Genomic DNA, 17,393 nt, shown 5'->3' on the forward strand with positions numbered 1-17,393 from the left:
AGAAGAAGCAGAGCGCTTCGTGCGGATTCGTGGAATATCCACCAAGTAAGGTAGTATATTTCTCAAAAACTACTGAACCTATCAAGTTCAAAACAATTTTCCTAGAAAGTCTTTATAAAGTTCTACTTTTGTGATTTTTTTCATATTTTTTAAACTTATGGTTCAAAAGTTAAAGGGGGGGGGACGCACTTTTTTTTCCTTTAGGAGCGATTATTTCCGAAAATATTAATATTATCAAAAAACGATCTTAGTAAACCCTTATTCATTTTGAAATAGGTACCTATCCAACAATATATCACACGTTGGGATTGGAATGAAAAAAATATCAGCCCCCACTTTACATGTAGGGGGGGTACCTTAATAAAACATTTTTTTCAATTTTTTATTTTTGCACTTTGTTGGCGTGATTGATATACATATTGATACCAAATTTCAGCTTTCTAGTGCTAACGGTTCCTGAGATTATCCGCGGACGGACGGACAGACAGACATGGCGAAACTATAAGGGTTCCTAGTTGACTACGGAACCCTAAAAAGAGTAAGTATAAGTATATATCGTCACTACTTTGAAAAAATCTCGTATCTCACGCTGCTTCTCAAAGTTAAAACGCAGTAAGTCTATATGCATTCCATACATACTTACTACAATTTTCGTTTCATTGACAGACGAAGATACAAGTTTTTTTTAAAGTAGTGACGATATCATATTTAACAGTTAGGTATGCCTTAGCCACCCTGGCAATAGATTTGAGAGGGAAAAGGGGAGCCCCGATAAGTTTATAGGGGCTAGGTTTCCAAGGACCGTACAAAGGGCCTATTAAGATAATACATGTTATTCCACATTTGGGGGGTATTTACTCCTAGCAGCGGCCCAACACTAGCTGCAGCTTGTACTATTATAATATATTCTGTACTGCAGCCTCAGGCGTCGCGGCCGCGGCCGTGGCCAGTGAGCAACTCAGTCGATACCACAGGCCACTGCGTCCACTCAAAGCGCAGGTTCGGCCACAGTTTACTTCGTGTCAAATGAATTGTGTACTGATATCCAGGATATGAACAATAAACTGGGGACCGATTTTTGAATCTCAAACGCATGAATTCGCCGTTCGAAAGTCTGTTTCAAAAATCGGTCCCCTGGATACAAAAAATAAATGATGTTTTGTTTTAACTAATCCCCATGTTGCATTTAAACAATTTGCCATACGATAAATAAATAAATATGGGTAAGTGTGTCATAAGGTGAAATGGGTCTGGCCTTCACATTTGGCCTTGTTACTCATTGTCACAGGTGGCTTTGTGAGTTCATCCTTTTGCTATTTGTTACTCACGATTAGAGATCAACGTATTGAACTCTCAATGAACACTGATCAGTGTTTAAACAGGTCAAATGGGAAGGACACACTTCCCCATCTGCATACTATGCTTTTGCGCACTCCTGGCTCCGATACGGCATAGTTTTGTGGGGCAACAGCACAAGCATTCACGATCTTTTTATCTTACAAAAGAGATGCATAAAAATCCTAACCAATTTAAAACAAACAGATAGCTGCAGACCCCATTTCCTCAAACTTAACATACTAACACTGACCTCTCTATACATACTCGAAATATGTAAATTTAAAAGGAAAAATAATAATTTGTTTCCAGTACCAAAAGATCCGAGCATCTCACATCTACGCCCTAGAAATAATATTCCCGTCCCATTTTCAAATTTAAACATCCATAGCTCCAGTCCATATATTATGTGCATTAAGATCTACAATAAACTTCCCATAGAAATAAAAAATGAAAAATTGGACAAAGTATTCACCAAAAAACTAACTAAATATTTATTAGAAAACACCTTTTATAATATGCAAGAGTTTTTTGAAAGTTAAACTACATTAAATTTAAAAGAGATCTCATAAATATTACTGTAACTATAAATAAAGATATATCTAGTAATAAGACTAATAAGTTTACTAATTAGAATTTAGATAGTAAGCTAGCAATAAGGATACAAATTTGCAGTGCCCTTACAGGGTTCATAGATGTTCACAAAATAAATACTGTAATAACTTTATGTACCTATGAATTTGCAATAAATTACTGATTACTGATTACTGATCCCCTTTTGACACACTTACCCGTATTGACCTTACCCACAGAGAACCTCCTATAGAGTAGAAATCTTGTATATTTTGTTCGCGATACGAGTCACCAGTGTTTGGGGTGCGAGGAGCGGGCGGGGAATGTGTTAAGCGCGCTGTGATTGGCCGTTTCAAGGACGGCGGGCAGTCGCGCCAGATGAAAAGGGACAGAAGTATGACTGTCCCTCTACTGACGCGTAAGTGGCCAATGTAAGTTGACCTATGCCGGCTCTGAATAAATTATAAATATGACTTATTTGTGGAATGTAATGCCGTCTGTTTTTAAATTTGAGCTTCTTGTTACCTTTCCACACCATTTCACACTACAGGTGGACATCTTTAAGGCATCAAAATACCCTTTTCCAATTTTTTAGTGCGAAAAACACGCGCTGCTTTCGGGTCTGTCACTTGGTCGATACTGATCGGGCACGGCGAGCGCCCGCGCTTATATCAGTGCAAATAATAGGAAGGCTGGCGACCGCGAGTCGTCTTGTAATGGATGTCTATAGGAGTTGGTCTGTGACCTTACCTAAGTCTATTGAATGCGTCCTAAACACCTAGTTTTCTGCATACCATCCCAATTGACCAATTAAAACTCCATCTACCCTACGTGTGTACTCAGTTTCCTGCCAAGGAGTTGACAATCATAGCAATACCCCACACAAATAACAAACACTTATTTGATTAATTAACTTTCTAAGATTAATAAATCCATAACCACACTTGATCAAGCCTCTTCATAATATGTTTACCTAAAATATGTCCGTTACTGTAACGGTTTACCCAATATCAAATTTTAAACCCATATTAAGCTATCCACATGATGTCACAGGTTCGTTTTCTTTCAACCCCTTATTTATTTATTTATTTTTTTATTTTTTTTAAGATAAGATAAAATTTATTTCATAGAAAAATATCTAAAATTAAAACAATCACAATTCTCTTAAATAATGCTTAAAAACTATAAATATAGGTACAAACATGGTTTAGAAAGACATAAATAACAAAAAAGTCTTGTATGCAAAAATTTTAAGCAGGTCAACATAATATTATTTGCCAAGAGTAGCACTGTAACTTTAGCAGTTTCATGTGCTCTGCCTACCCCTTTATGGGATACAGGCGTGATTGTATGTGTATGTGTGATTAAGCTATCCTATTGCTTAAAATATTGAAATTCCGGGGCTTGCTCCTTGCCAGCCCTGAGAATTCGAAGTAAGAAAATCGCTAGCTATAGGCACTGGTCCCACCGTGAACTAGTAAGCTATGAGCTATCGGCTATAAAAACGAACAAAAGATAAGCACTCCGAATAAAAGAGACACGGCTATTTTGATAGCTCACCGCTGGGCGAGTAACTATAAACATCGCCGTGTCTCTTTTATTTGCACGGGAGCGACTATCTTTTGTTCGTTTTTATAGCCGATAGCTCATAGCTTACTAGCTCGCGGTGGGACCAGTGCCATAAGCTGATTCCTAATTCAAAATCCTTACTGGCCAGTTTTTATCGTCAGACTAAGGGCCAGTTGCACCAACCACATTTGACAGACACATCATCGTCACACACCAGACGACTATGGAACTTCCCATACAATAAAATTTAACGAACGCGTGACAGACGGTTTGATGCAACCGGCCTTAACTCTCGTAAATTCAAATTATTTCGGTTAATCTTTAAACGTAGATGACATAACTCCCAAATCCAATTTAGAAGCCTTTCAATTTAGTCTATAAATCACATTTTTTATACTGATGTCGATACCATTCAATATCTAGTGCTCAAACCATTTACACTCGATCAACGTCGAATAGCGTATTGAAAAGGGTACTTGACATTAAAATCGGACGGGGGATAGGTAACCTAGGTCTGCGAGCTATTTAAGAGAACCCTTTAAACAAGATTTATGGTAAATCCTTAGTGAATAAATATATTTAGGTAAGGTGCATTATGGCAATTACAAATGACAGAAATGCTCAAGTAATTTCGAAAGGGAATCTTGATATGATGAAAATAATGGTGATTTTTATGCGACTTTCGGAATTACCCTTATGCACCTTACAGAAAGTGATGAATGACAGTAACCTCAGTAATAACCGTTAGTGGTTTTCGCTAAAGTAGTATTTAAGTGTTGTTTAGATAAATAAATCAAATAAAAAAAATAGGGTAAATTGCCAGTAACTGGACAGCGTCAGTCCTATAACTGACCACTCTGAATTAAAAATGAACTGTCTTCACCTATAAACAGAGTTCATTTTTACAATTTCTGTTACTGTCTACTTTTCATAACTCGGCACGTTATGCTAAAATGAAGACTGATTACCAATATACATATCGAGTTTACTTTTAGTACAATGTGGCCAGTTACTAATAAGGGGGCCAGGTATTGGCAATTTACCCTAGTTAGATTAAGGGTAGGTACCATGTTTCTTTTGATGGCATCTTTCAACAATAAAATCGAATAAATGCGACTTTTGCTTGTGCAATGTTGTCCCAATAATCCCCACGTAGTGAGCTTTTTTCACTTTAGCTTATTTAATAAGGCCGTCAGTGGCAAATGCGTTCAGGTTTACTGATTAAAGTAAAAAAACTACAACATATAAAAGAAAATTTTCTACAACAGTCCTAGAATGTGTGTTAGTCTAGGTAATTCTACGTGAAAAAAGAAGCTTAAGAATTGATATCACAGTGCTGCTGTGAGACCTGTGTAGACCAACGCCGCCGACAAAACGTTGGGCAGATAAAATTGAAAAAACCTCCGGAAAGAAATGGAAAGAAAAGGCAAAGGATAGAGATGATTGGAAACAACTGGAGGAGGCCTTCACCCAAAGAGGGGTCCTTAATTAATCATTTATTAAAATTATTAAAAATATTTATATACAATGAATGTGCATGAATCTGATTATTTTATGTTTTAAGGAACAATGAAGGGCTTTTTATTTTAATTATTTATATAATATAGACGCTGTAGTATCCAATATGAGCCACTAAATATCTATTCAAAATGAAAGAACTTGAGCTTAAATCATTGTACATTTCCCAGGAATAAAAATAACCTCAACAGCAGCTTTAAATGTATTATACTCGTCCATGTCAACACGTATCACTAATGTCAGTTTCGTTTCCGACGTCCGAGAAGGAAAATTATGCAATTACCCTGTCTGCCGGCCGTCAATCGAAATTCTTGATATTTATGACAGTTATGATCCTACACTACAGTTCCTGTAAAGCTATTTAGGTCGATGGTGTTGAATATATTATATGGAAACATTATATAACTGAGATCGATAACCGTTATGATTCGTATTAGAGAGCTTACCTCTTTTAAATAAATCGCATACAAAGTTTTCCCAAACGGGGTTACGAAAGAGCTTGCAAATGCCTTTCCCTTATCCACTCACAAGCTTCCAGTAACCAGAGCTACGAGCTTGCACACCTCTGGATTGCTTGCAGTAGCTGTGGCTACGTAGCCAAATATTGAAAAGATGGATTGATTTTATGTCGAAGCAATTTAGAGCGACTTTTATGAAAATCCAAATCACGTGAGTAGTTATAAATCGTATAAAGCCTCCGGCACACATAAAGCGTTTTGATAGCGTAGCGTTAGTGGAGCGTTAGCGGTGCGCCGGACGAACGCTGGAGTTCCCCTCGCAATCAGCGCGTATCCGCTCGCAATCCGCGCTCGTTAGTTCCCGCCGGTGTCCGCTGGGCGCAACGCCAGCGTTCGTCCGGCGCACCGCTATCATTGCGCTCCGCCTACGCTCTCAAAAAGCGCATGTGTGGCCGAGCTTTAAATGAAAGAAAAAGCACAACTTATAATAAGAACTACATGAATTTCTTTTATTACACGTAAAATGTAGTGCCGTTTGGCGTTGTTGCGCAGTTACACCAACGCTACGTCAAGCGATCAGTGTGCGTAGCCGAATGCACAAACGCTCACGAAACGCTCACGATAATATTTTCGTAGCTATCTCTATCGCTCTTGCGTATTGGCGCGACAGAGCCAGACTACCTTTCGCGGTGTTTCGTTTTCGTTTCGCATCGCAGAAATGCCATTCGGCTACGGCACCTGGGTGGCTAGCCGAATGGCACAATCGCTCACGAAACGCTCACGAAACGAAGCGCTAGTAGATATCTATCTCTATCGCGCTTGCGTATTGACGCGACAGAGCCAGCGGCGTATCGCTTTGTTTTGCATGTTTGGCGTCGGTTTTGACAATGGTACCGGTACCAGTACTGTGGTGAATTTATTTTGCAACAAATTATAATATTATAATTAAATTATAATAAGGCCTAGTTACCCTTCGGGTTGGAGAAATGCCATTCGGCTACGGGGCCAGGAGCCATTGCGAGAGGAAGCTCATATTGTAACGAAAGATGAAGATTCACATTGATACATTAGGAAATATTATGTTGCCACTGAAACGAAGTATTACTTACATGTATATTAGCCAAGTCAAAAATAAAATCTTTGAGAAACTGTGTATTGACGTTGATGTACATACCGACGGAAACTTACCCAAATTGCGAAATTTTCGAGATAGTAAAAATTCTGAAACTCTCCTCATTATTGTATGAAGGTTCAATCTTTCTGTTTCATTCATTTAAATTTTCTATATTTCATGAAATTTTCATGGAATTTCCAAGAACATCTCAATTTTTTGGAAAGTGTCCGTGACTTGCACATCAGCAGTTGCAGCCGAAATAGAATTATAGTAGCGCTACTAAGCGTGCTAAATTGTCAGTTGTTCTCGTAGTTCAGGATCGTTTCCCAGCGGAGGCCCTCTGCCCTCGTCGCAGCCTCTCGTCTCGTCGACGATATTCTTTTATTTTGCCGGGAAAATCCCGGTCTCTGGTGCTACAGTGTGTCTAGTTGCGTTTCCCGGCGGAGGCCCTCTGCCCTCGGCGCAGCCTCTGCAGCCGTTTGAGCCAACGCCGGCGCTGCACGTCGTTACACGGCGTTGGCGCTTCGGGTTCGCTCGGAAACGAGGGGGGGAACGCGTCACTGTAACCATAGAGGAAATAAGTAAGGGAAGAGTTGTAACTCCATACATCAGTAAATGCGAGTTATTTGTAGTGACATCTATCGTCATTCACTCGTCAATCACGCGCCAACTAGCGTAAATTATCAGTACTGCTACTTGTCAATAGACGTCACGACGAACAAAAAGTCTATTGCTCAACAATTTTTAGCTAATATTACAATAGTATTAATCAGTACTTTGCTTTCAATTACTTCAGCTTATAATATAAGGTGTAAACTGTTTTAATATTACATTTTTGGCAAACGCAACACTGTCGGCACCTAGTGTCGAGTAGCAGTACTGATAATTTACGCTAGTTGGCGCGTGATTAACGAGTGAATGACGATAGATGTCACTACAAATAACTCGCATTTACTGATGTATGGAGTTACAACTCTTCCCTTACTTATTCCTCTATGCTGTAACACGACAACCGGGTTTGAACACTTTCTTATAGTAAGAGTTTTGAATGATTCACGGTTATTTTCATTAGACTTATATTGACCGGAATATTTGCACATTGCTGCAGTCAAAAAGAACGATACTCGCAAGTCTGCTATTGCTCAACATCTCATTGAGTCGGGTGCAAATCATTGGATCGAGTTGCATAGTCCTAAGGTAATTTCGACGGAACGCCACTACATACCGAGATTGATAAGAGAAGCCATTGAGATTCACAAATATAAAAATTTCAATCGTGAGGATGGCTTCAAACTATCTAATGTATGGAATCCAGTGATTTGTTTGTGTAAAAAACCGGTGAAGTCAGAATTGAACAAACGTAGTGACACTGTGAGTGTAGTGTGTTTGGACAGACCATTGAGTGTGAATGCGACCAGTGGTAACGCTGAAAGTGAACGCAGCCGACGCGCGCGAAGGAGGGTAGATCGCGCGCTGTCTATGCAACTTTAACATCCACCCGCCTTCGTCAGTTTTCCGTGATCATGATGCATGCAACTGCGTCGAAATATCGGGAGCTCGACAAAAATCAAAAAGGTAATCACGGTCTATATCTATGTCTATATATATAGGACTTTTTTATAGTGCCGGCGGGACAGTGGTGTGCAGCCTGAATCGGGCAGAGAGATGAGATAGCTACTTATAAACCCTGAATAGATACAGATATAGTGCGAAAAGATTTGCCTTCGTATTGTTACGGAAACGTACGAACGTGTCATGCTATTTCAGTCAGTGTCAGTACAAGATGTACTGACATTGACTGAACTAGCATGACAAATACGAACGTTTCCGAAGCAAACCCTTTACATTCCTTCCCATCCCTTTACATCTGTACATAAGGGCCTCCGCTAGCTGGCGCGGACGCAGCACGCTCGCGGGTCCCGCCAATTTAACTAAAGTCCTTTGCACGCGCCCGCGCCATTTAGCGCTGTTCATACAATTCCTTATTAGATGGGCGTCTGTTCCGGGTAACCCGCGTCCGCTAGCGGAGGCCCTAAAAGTTCAGAGACAGAAACCATAACTCCTTTTACTTACTCGTGCTCTGATTTTAATGGCAAGTGAATGTCGGCATACAATTTTCGCTGACCGCACCCCATTCCACTCTTCTTAAGACTACTGTTACTTTTTGCACTGCCACTACTCATAGACCCTCTGAAACAGAAATAAGTCCCGTATTATACAAGGATTTTTGCAAATATACAAAGCTGAAACGGGTACTGTGTAGAACCACTAAGTACTGGGGTAATATATAAGTAGAACAAACGGGCCTTTTTGCCCCTTACAAGTTGTGGAATGAGCTACCTTCTGAGGTGTTTCCCTTATGCTATGACATGAGGTTCTTCAAGAAGCAAGTATTTAGGGTTCTCAAAGGTCGGTAACGCATAATGGGCTCCACTGATGTTGCTTATGTCCATGGGCTCGTCTGCTCGCATGCTGCCTATATCATAAAAAAATATGTCGCAAACTTACAAAGATTTCTTAGATTTGGCATCTTCCGCCGTAGGCAGGGGTTTAAGCATGGTGTCGAAGCTAGTGCGAGGCATCCCCACAATACCGAGAGAGACGCCTAGCGTGCTGTACTTCTCTTCGGGCCCGGCCACAATGTTGTATATGTACTTGAGGCGTAACGGCATTCTGAAAAATAGAGAACAGTTTTCATTATCAAAATACCCAAAATAATAGTAGGTACACTATGTCAGACGCCGGGAAAGAAGGGCTTACAGGGTGAGTAGGTATAGTATAAGGAAACGAAGCCTGTCGGCCCTTTTCACAGCGAGGAATGTATAGTGATTTTCTCAAACTTGCAATGAAATAAGGCTAAAAAACTGACCGTGAAAACCTTCCATTTTAAGAAGTTTTCATACGCCGTCATGTATCTTACTTTGGATTTCGGGGGCAGTAAGTTACTCACGTCTACTTCTGCCTCCTCTCGCAATTTTGGAGGCGTATCTACACTTTAAATCCACATCCACATCACTTTTGTTCGAACCACTAGATTAAGCAAACGTATCTTCTTAGCGTGTCAAATGAACTCAGTGAAATCCACTGAGTTGTCCGTCTTTAATCGCAGCTTGCAGCTTTCGGGCGTCAATTTTTGTAAGTTGAAGTCAATCACTTTGCCTCGTTCGAACTCATTTTGAAATTTGAAAATCAAGAGCTCTTGATAAAAATCCGAAACAACTTCAGCAAACATATTATTTTTTCTTCTAATTTTCGCGCTCATTTTGAATTTAAAAAAGCTTTTTATTATTTTTAATCTTTTTTTTTAATCTTTTTGAGGTAACGTTTTAACCGGTGACATATTTACCGCATTATAGTTTGGCAAAAAAGAGTAGAAATTAATAGGGGGCGCCACCGTCTATGTAAACCGTTTTGCATTTTTTTTTTCTGATGATGACGTTGTCCTAAGTTTTATTTATTTTGACGTATAGAAACAAATGACTCGAGCATTGCTGGCCTAGGTGGGGAAATTACTATGAAATTATATTAATTAACATATCATCCTCACTCAACGACGTAGTACTTCCCGACCTAAATTTAAGTACCTAACTACCTACGTAATGTCAACATTTCATTGCAAATTTGAGAAAAAAAATATTTATCTTTATCTCCGTATTGGCGCGACAGAGCCAGACTGCGTTTCGATCGGCGTCTAACGTCAATTTGATGACTGTCATTTCGACTAGGTCGGCTGAAACACATGTGACAAGAAATCCTTGCAAGGTAATAACGTTGCATCGAACACGTGATTCGTAGATCGAACAACCACATAGCCCAAACTGATGGCATGTGACTGGCAATGGAATACATAATCATCATCATTTTGTTATTATTATTATTATAAATGGGCTTACTCTTGGCCACAGACTAGCCAAAAGCAAAGATGTGACCTACGATGGAGTGAGCTGGTCCATAATATGCCTGTTCACCCTAGTCATCATCAAAACTTACAGAAAATAAATAAATCATTCGGAATTAAACTAATAATGCCACATTCCACCAGTCAAGGATTCTTGAATGGGAATTCTAATCTATTGTTTGGCGTCATCCATATATTACGTCACAGTGTAAGGGGAGGGGGGGGGGGTCATACTAAATGTGACAATCCCAGTTAAAGGGATACAAAAAAGCGTGACATAGGAGGGGGGAGGGGTCCAAAAACCTGAAATTTGGTGTGACGTAATATGTGGATGATCCCTTTTAAATGTCAAGGTCGCTCTTCTAATTATCAAATTGGACAGGCAGACACCTCCCGCGCACAGACCTGTGTCTAAAAATAGGTTTTAATTAAATATTAAGTTTGTAAGCTTCTTAAACCGATGTAGGAACAATTTATCTTACTGGTTCATTTTGATAACACCGATCCCCATCATACGATAGTCAATGTCCCTGTAGCAGAACACTTCGTTCATCATAGGTGACTTCGTGGTCAGTTTCTTTTCCGTCCTCAGACACTGGCCCAGGAGGACGTTCCTTTCTTCTTTCGTCATCTTTTCCACGTAGTTCGTCTTTAGGGTGTGCTCTACGGCGTTGAAGATTTCTGATTTGAATAGTCGATTCACTTCCAGTTCTTTGGACAAAAACATAATATTACAAAGTATAGACTAAAGACTGTATCGTTAAGTATGAAGACAACTTTGAGTAGCCGTATTTATTTGCTATTATATTTTTTTCTTATAACAAGACATAGGCTTAATAAATCACATAATAAGGTACGCATTTTGTCCTAGAAACTCGACGTGAAGCATATGGTTTAGACAGTATTGACTTAATCCTCCCGAGTACCAATTACGATTTCGGACAAATGCTACTAGAAAATTCACAAACTGCGTACAAGACGATACGATTGCGAAAAAAAAAACTACGGTGCGAACCTCAACTACACATGATCCACAAAGCAGAATATCTGGACATAGTCTAGCCACTGTTATTTAAAAAAAATTAAGTTTAGGATCTGTGTATGGCGGCCATTTAGAGAATGTGGCATGGCGCTTACGCTAACTCCGACTTTGATGTCAAATTTATCTATCATACAGTATTTATATCGATCTGGTTTAAGGACTGTTCAAACACCATGAATGTCTATTAGACTTTGGCCTTTGGCTATTTTTTTTATCTATTTCACTCATCCTGCTTGCATCAAACATTTACGGCAGTCCGGAACGTTGCTCAAAAATGCGTTTTTTTTTTAAATTATATAAATTCACCGCATTTATTCTGCAAGTGCCCAATTGAACAACCATGAAGACGACTCTTAAAGAATATGTTTTGGCAGCATATTAACCTTTGTTTTTTGAAATCGTACAAAGAGTCATTGGAATATTCTCAAATTAAGCCAGATAGGGGTTGTCCGAAATTTATTTGCTAGACCTTAATAAAAGTACCATAAACTCCCTAAAATAAAAAAATATCAGACCTTCTTATATCAAATAGTGCTTACCAATACCTTCAGATTATACTCTTGGAACATAATAAAATAATACAAAATTATCACATTACGGAATATTATGGCTAAATAAGAAATATTTTGTAACTACAATCCTACCGGATGCGCCATATAAAATATATGTATTGAGATGGAGGAGTCCTTAACACACTTAAGCTGGTTATAATACCGGGACCTCAAAACTGAAAGTTACAAGTTACAAGCGGAAGTCTCTTTCCAACTCGTCATATTACGCAATTTACGCATTGACTACCGGTTGTAAATTGTAACTAAACTTGTAGCTTCGAGAAATGGGCCTCACATCATAATCGACACATATAAAAGTAATAAATTACAAGTTACCTATCTGATTGAACGCCTTCCGTCCTAAAGCCAGCCAAACGATCTGGACACACATCCGTAGCATAGTCTCGAAAAGCCGAGCGTCCTTGTCTGACAGTGACCGCCGCTTCTTCGCCGGGCCCATGTGGTGGTACTTTTTGGTGTCCGCTCCGCCTGTTGCATCAAATACCAGTGGTTTTAGAACGGACCTATTCGCGAAGTGTATTTACATGATCATAAGATTATGTGCATTTAGGAGTGTATTGAATAGTGTTAGTTAGGACTCAAGTTAAGACTTCAGTTTCATTATATCGAAACTTAAGTTGTTCCAAGATACCTTTTAAATTATGAGTAACAAATATGTGACAAACACTATCTTTACATGAAATTAAATGATAAAATGTGATGCATCAATCAATAACATCTATATTTCGTGAGTGTTTTATAATCATTATTTTTTAAATGACGAAATCTTTATTCGAAAGCTCTAAACGCTCGAGTCTCAGTTGCACTAAAAGACTCAATAAATGACTTTTCGCTCGGGGCTTCACTGCATCGCTCCGTACGTATATCTATAAGCATGCTGCCAAAAAGTGGTGGTTAAAAAGTTAAGCACGAGCTGCATGCATGTACAATACTACTCTGGACTCTTTGGAGAAGTTGGACGTCGCGTCGTTTCGCATAGCCTTGTCACAGGTTTTCCAAAATAAATGACAGTTGACTGACTCCCAATCGAGTCATCTGTCACACGGTAATCTGTTACCAATAAGCATAGTGCAGTACTCCTTGGCTGCCAGCGCGCGTAGGTCGTTAAGGTTAGTGCCGAATTCTTGCTCCACCACATCGCAATAGGGCGTGCGCACGCGCGTCTCCAGCTCCATCATGCGATGTCCCATCTCATCTGACACCTATAAGCAAATAATCTAACAATAAGTTTAATTATTTAGCTGCCGTAGTCCTACTTCCGTGTACTTGCATAACTATATCACGAAACAGTTTTACAAAATTTATACGTTACTAACACTAAGCATTTTTTTGTAATCTGAGAAACTGGTGTTTTACGTTTAAAAAAATTGCATTTCGTGAAGCGCAAAATAAATGGCACTTTGCGGAGTTGGTACTAATATGCTACGAAAAGACATTGAGCAAATGTATTGGAAAATTCGCACACAGGTCAGGCCTCCGAGGCTCAGTTTGTCAGAGCGATTGGACCGGATTCCGGATGGTCGCAGGTTTGTATCCGGTCTGAAGTGTGAATTTCACCATTTTAATTTATAAGTTTCTATTAAGTCTCGTAGACATTTCAGCTTGATAAAGACCATTATATAACTTACCTGTAGATAATATTGGCAGCATAAAATTAGCGCCTTCATGAATCTTTCAGTAGTCGGTATATGCAGCATGTTGATCAGGGCTGGGCTCAGTATAGACACGGGCGCCGTGTACAGCGCAATGTCTTTGCAATCCTGCACATATTCAACATTGTATGTATTAGGAGAGGATATATAATAATATACCTAAGTACAGAAGGCTCACTCCTTTAATATTTACAAAATGCCGCTATTCTAAATACGTACATTAACAAACGGACCGCACGTGAGCAGCCGACATTGAGTTCTAATGGCGCTAAGGTCGTTACCACTTAATGAGCCTTATACTCGTGGTCGCCGGTATGTACTTAAACCTCGGCGAAAAAATCGCGGAGTGAGCCGCCCCTGGTATTAGACGCCAAATAGCCTACTGCAAACACCAAATACATTTCATACTCAAAATACAAGTTTTGAAGGATCTCGCGTAGGATTGGCAAGGCTCACACCTATACATAGACAGAGGGTAAAGTACAATAAAACTATCAACAAAATGCGCAAAAGCTTATCACGCTCAGTGTAATTAAGTACGTACATCACACAAAAAATATTTAGCCGTTTTTGTTAAATAATCGTGTTCATCAACACGAAAGTAATCTTGAAATGTAAAATCCGATATGTTTTGTTTGTTATTCGATTGAATGAAAACGATTACATTCGAGTCAAAAACGCATAATTTTAATAAAATAATAACACATTTTTGTTGCCCTGCCCTTGTTTTTAACAGATTCCTTGTGTTAAGAGCGAATTTTTTACATAATAAAATAATACATACGACAGCCTGGCAAAAAAAGAGTATAAAATAGTAGGGTCGCCACCGTCTGTGTAAACCGTTTTGCATTGTGGCAACTATTGAGACACTTTTGTATAAGGTTGTGTTCTTGATAAAACAAATTGTTTCATTCTTTTTTTACCAAGCTGGAGCTGCGTATTCCAAAAAATAATGTGTTCTTCAAAAACTGAAAGTACCTGAAGAAACGCACTTGAGGACTACCAAGCATCTAAATGGTGAAAATGGAAATGTGATCAGCAGAGCCCGTAACTTTCATGCCAATGACATAAATTTGACGTCACGTTGCATATAGGATGATTCAAGAGTTTTATTTAATAATTAATCATTATTCATCAATCATTTTAATCATGACTTCAAAACTAATCTATTCATAAGTGAAATAATTAATACTTACTTGATACGTGAAAAGTAAATTAATTTATTTGTTTATTTTTCATACATACATTTAAATAGTTTTGTTACCATATTTCAATAAATTATTAAAACAAAACAAATTGTTTCCTTTTCGTTTCACGTATCAAGTAGGGATTAATTATTCCACGTATGAATAGCTTTCTTCTGAAGTCATTTGTACATGATTAAATGGATTAATGAATAATGATTAATTATTACAATAAAACTATTTGAATCATCCTATATGCAACGTGACGTCAAATTGATGTCATCGGCATGAAAGTTACGGGCCCTGGTGATCAGGGTAATGGCCTAATGGCAATAAAATCCTAATATATATAGCTAAATTTCGGTAATGTAATACTTACTTGCACAGTAATTACGTCAGGCTGTTCAGGTTTCAGTTTCCGTTGATAACGTCTCCGATATCTTAACTGCAATATGTATAATTTATTTATAAAAGTTTCCCAATTATTTATTTAATTATTTCGAGTGAGTTCCGGGGACAGATTTAGGATAGTTTTTTATCTAGAAGGAATACTTTAAGGGTAAATATTATCCCAGCTCCAACTCGAAACCGAAATAATTTAACAACGCCTGATAATCGATGTTAACATTTTGCACAAATTGACCTCTTGCCTTTATTTTTTGTCAGGTGCTATTCGAATTACTAATATCACACATACGAAATTGCGGGCGAAAGTAATTGTTGCTGTTTGCCCTACGGCACCCCATGGGTGCATACGAGTATTTAGGACCTCCATATTCCACAAGATCCTTCCACGCCTTTCTATCTTGAGCCACCGCCTTGACCCTGTAGTCTTACCGCGTACTCTAACCTTATAGACATGTTCTTATAGGTAGGTACCTAATAAACCTAACCTACCTATTGCCTGGCCCTTGCTATCAGTAAGTCTATTGGGAAGAAAATTTCCAGTGGTTCAACTGGTGAAACTACGCGGTAAGACTAGAGGGAATAGCCTACCGCCTTAGCCAGTCGTTCCAGTTCAGTCCAGTGCGTGCAAAAGCTAGTTCTCTAGAAATATCCCGAAACCTCTAGCTGTATAAGTAATAAGTAATCGCCAAAAAGATACCTGTTCTATTAAGTCCACGTCGTCTCTGAACTCAATCGCTCCTGTCGGCATTTTGGTCGGCATCGCAATAGCTTCGTCTTCCACTACTGGCCGGTCGCTACAATAGTTATTTGTTATACAAGGGGGCAAAGTTGTATTTTAACGCCGAGTGTGGAATTGAAAAACGAGCAAGCGAAAGGATTCTATAGTTGAACCACGAGCGAAGCGAGTGGTTCGAGAATAGAATCCTGAACTTGCGAGTTTTTTAACACACGAGAAGTAAAATACATTTGCACCCGAGTGTAACACAAAACTTTTCCCCTCACTATAGCGAGGAAACTACAACGAAAAAAAATGCGTTTATCACTGCTTCCAGTAGTTCCACAGGTGGTAAATCATCTTAGTTACTAGATTCACCTACTTTTATCAATTTTAAAGCAGTTAATTTGACTTTATTCAAGGTCAAATTACTTTACCCACTAGTGGATAAAATGCGTTTTTACCCGCTGGTATTAAAGGACAAAACACGTGTTTCCGAGCTAGTGAGGGGAAAAATATATTGTGTTTACTCAATAAAATACCCTTAGAATTGTTCTAAGGCCTTCAGAGGTAACGTACAGTATTATAGAGATTTTTGTAGGGTACCACGGCGACACAGTATAATAAAGAGTACTATCGTACAGTATGGCCACTCCCGCTCCCCGCTGAAAGTGCCGCCCACCCCCTCTCGGTTACCTCACAGTTACCGCCTGTCAAAACCGCGAACAGTCGACCTGTCATATTTCACTCATACAAGCACAGTACGCGTTCACCTACACGAGCTTAGACTGTGTGCTAGGAACGCGCCTCTTTCATATATTTGATTGCCAGTGTCCGAGGTGTGTCTACACAGTGGTGATGATAGAAATCATAGAAATGTTCTCGCGTAGGCGATGCAAGGATTAATTCAAATACCTTACCTGACAAAAGCAATTTGGTTAGCATTTTCATCCCAGATCCAGTGCCCCTCCTCATATAAGCCCCCCTCTCCTTCATCTTCGTCATCAGCCATTAATTATTTTATTATTATTCTGAAATATCCCTAAATATAATGCATTTATAAATATGTAAGAAATGTCACTCTGACTGCAATTTGACGGTTTTATTTTTTTATGGAAAAGTTAGACGTACTTAGTTTGAGTTTTTATACAATTTGATATGCTCTTTATATGCATGATTGTATCGTCATCAAACAAAATGTATGTTTTACCATCAAGAGTTTTTGTATTTATGGTGATGGTTATCTTTATTTCTGTATTTATAGTGGAAGATTCTTCTAAGAGCCCTATGTCCATAGTGAGGGATAACAGGAACACATCGTCATCATCATCAAAATGTAAATATTTATGTTAAGC

At 38.8% G+C, this 17,393-nt stretch overlaps 1 protein-coding gene across 2 annotated transcripts; it reads right to left on the minus strand.

Annotated features, from left to right (window-relative positions):
• Window positions 1-6,441: 6,441 nt before the first annotated feature.
• Window positions 6,442-17,089, minus strand: LOC125229065 (protein phosphatase 1 regulatory subunit 36-like). 2 transcript variants are annotated; one of them, XM_048133842.1, is made up of 10 exons: window positions 16,959-17,089; window positions 16,021-16,117; window positions 15,295-15,360; window positions 13,708-13,839; window positions 13,137-13,281; window positions 12,395-12,547; window positions 10,948-11,176; window positions 9,076-9,240; window positions 8,641-8,757; window positions 6,442-7,127 (listed from the first exon to the last, which is right to left on the minus strand). In XM_048133842.1, the coding sequence occupies exons 1-10, from the start codon at window positions 17,048-17,050 to the stop codon at window positions 6,992-6,994; spliced, it is 1,332 nt and encodes a 443-aa protein (XP_047989799.1). In that variant the 5' UTR covers window positions 17,051-17,089; the 3' UTR covers window positions 6,442-6,991. The 2 variants fall into 2 exon arrangements, with proteins under 2 accessions (XP_047989799.1, XP_047989800.1); XM_048133843.1 differs by lacking the exon at window positions 13,708-13,839.
• Window positions 17,090-17,393: the final 304 nt, after the last annotated feature.

The sequence above is a fragment of the Leguminivora glycinivorella genome, chromosome 8, assembly GCF_023078275.1.
Source record: "Leguminivora glycinivorella isolate SPB_JAAS2020 chromosome 8, LegGlyc_1.1, whole genome shotgun sequence".
NCBI classification, from domain to species: domain Eukaryota; kingdom Metazoa; phylum Arthropoda; class Insecta; order Lepidoptera; family Tortricidae; genus Leguminivora; species Leguminivora glycinivorella.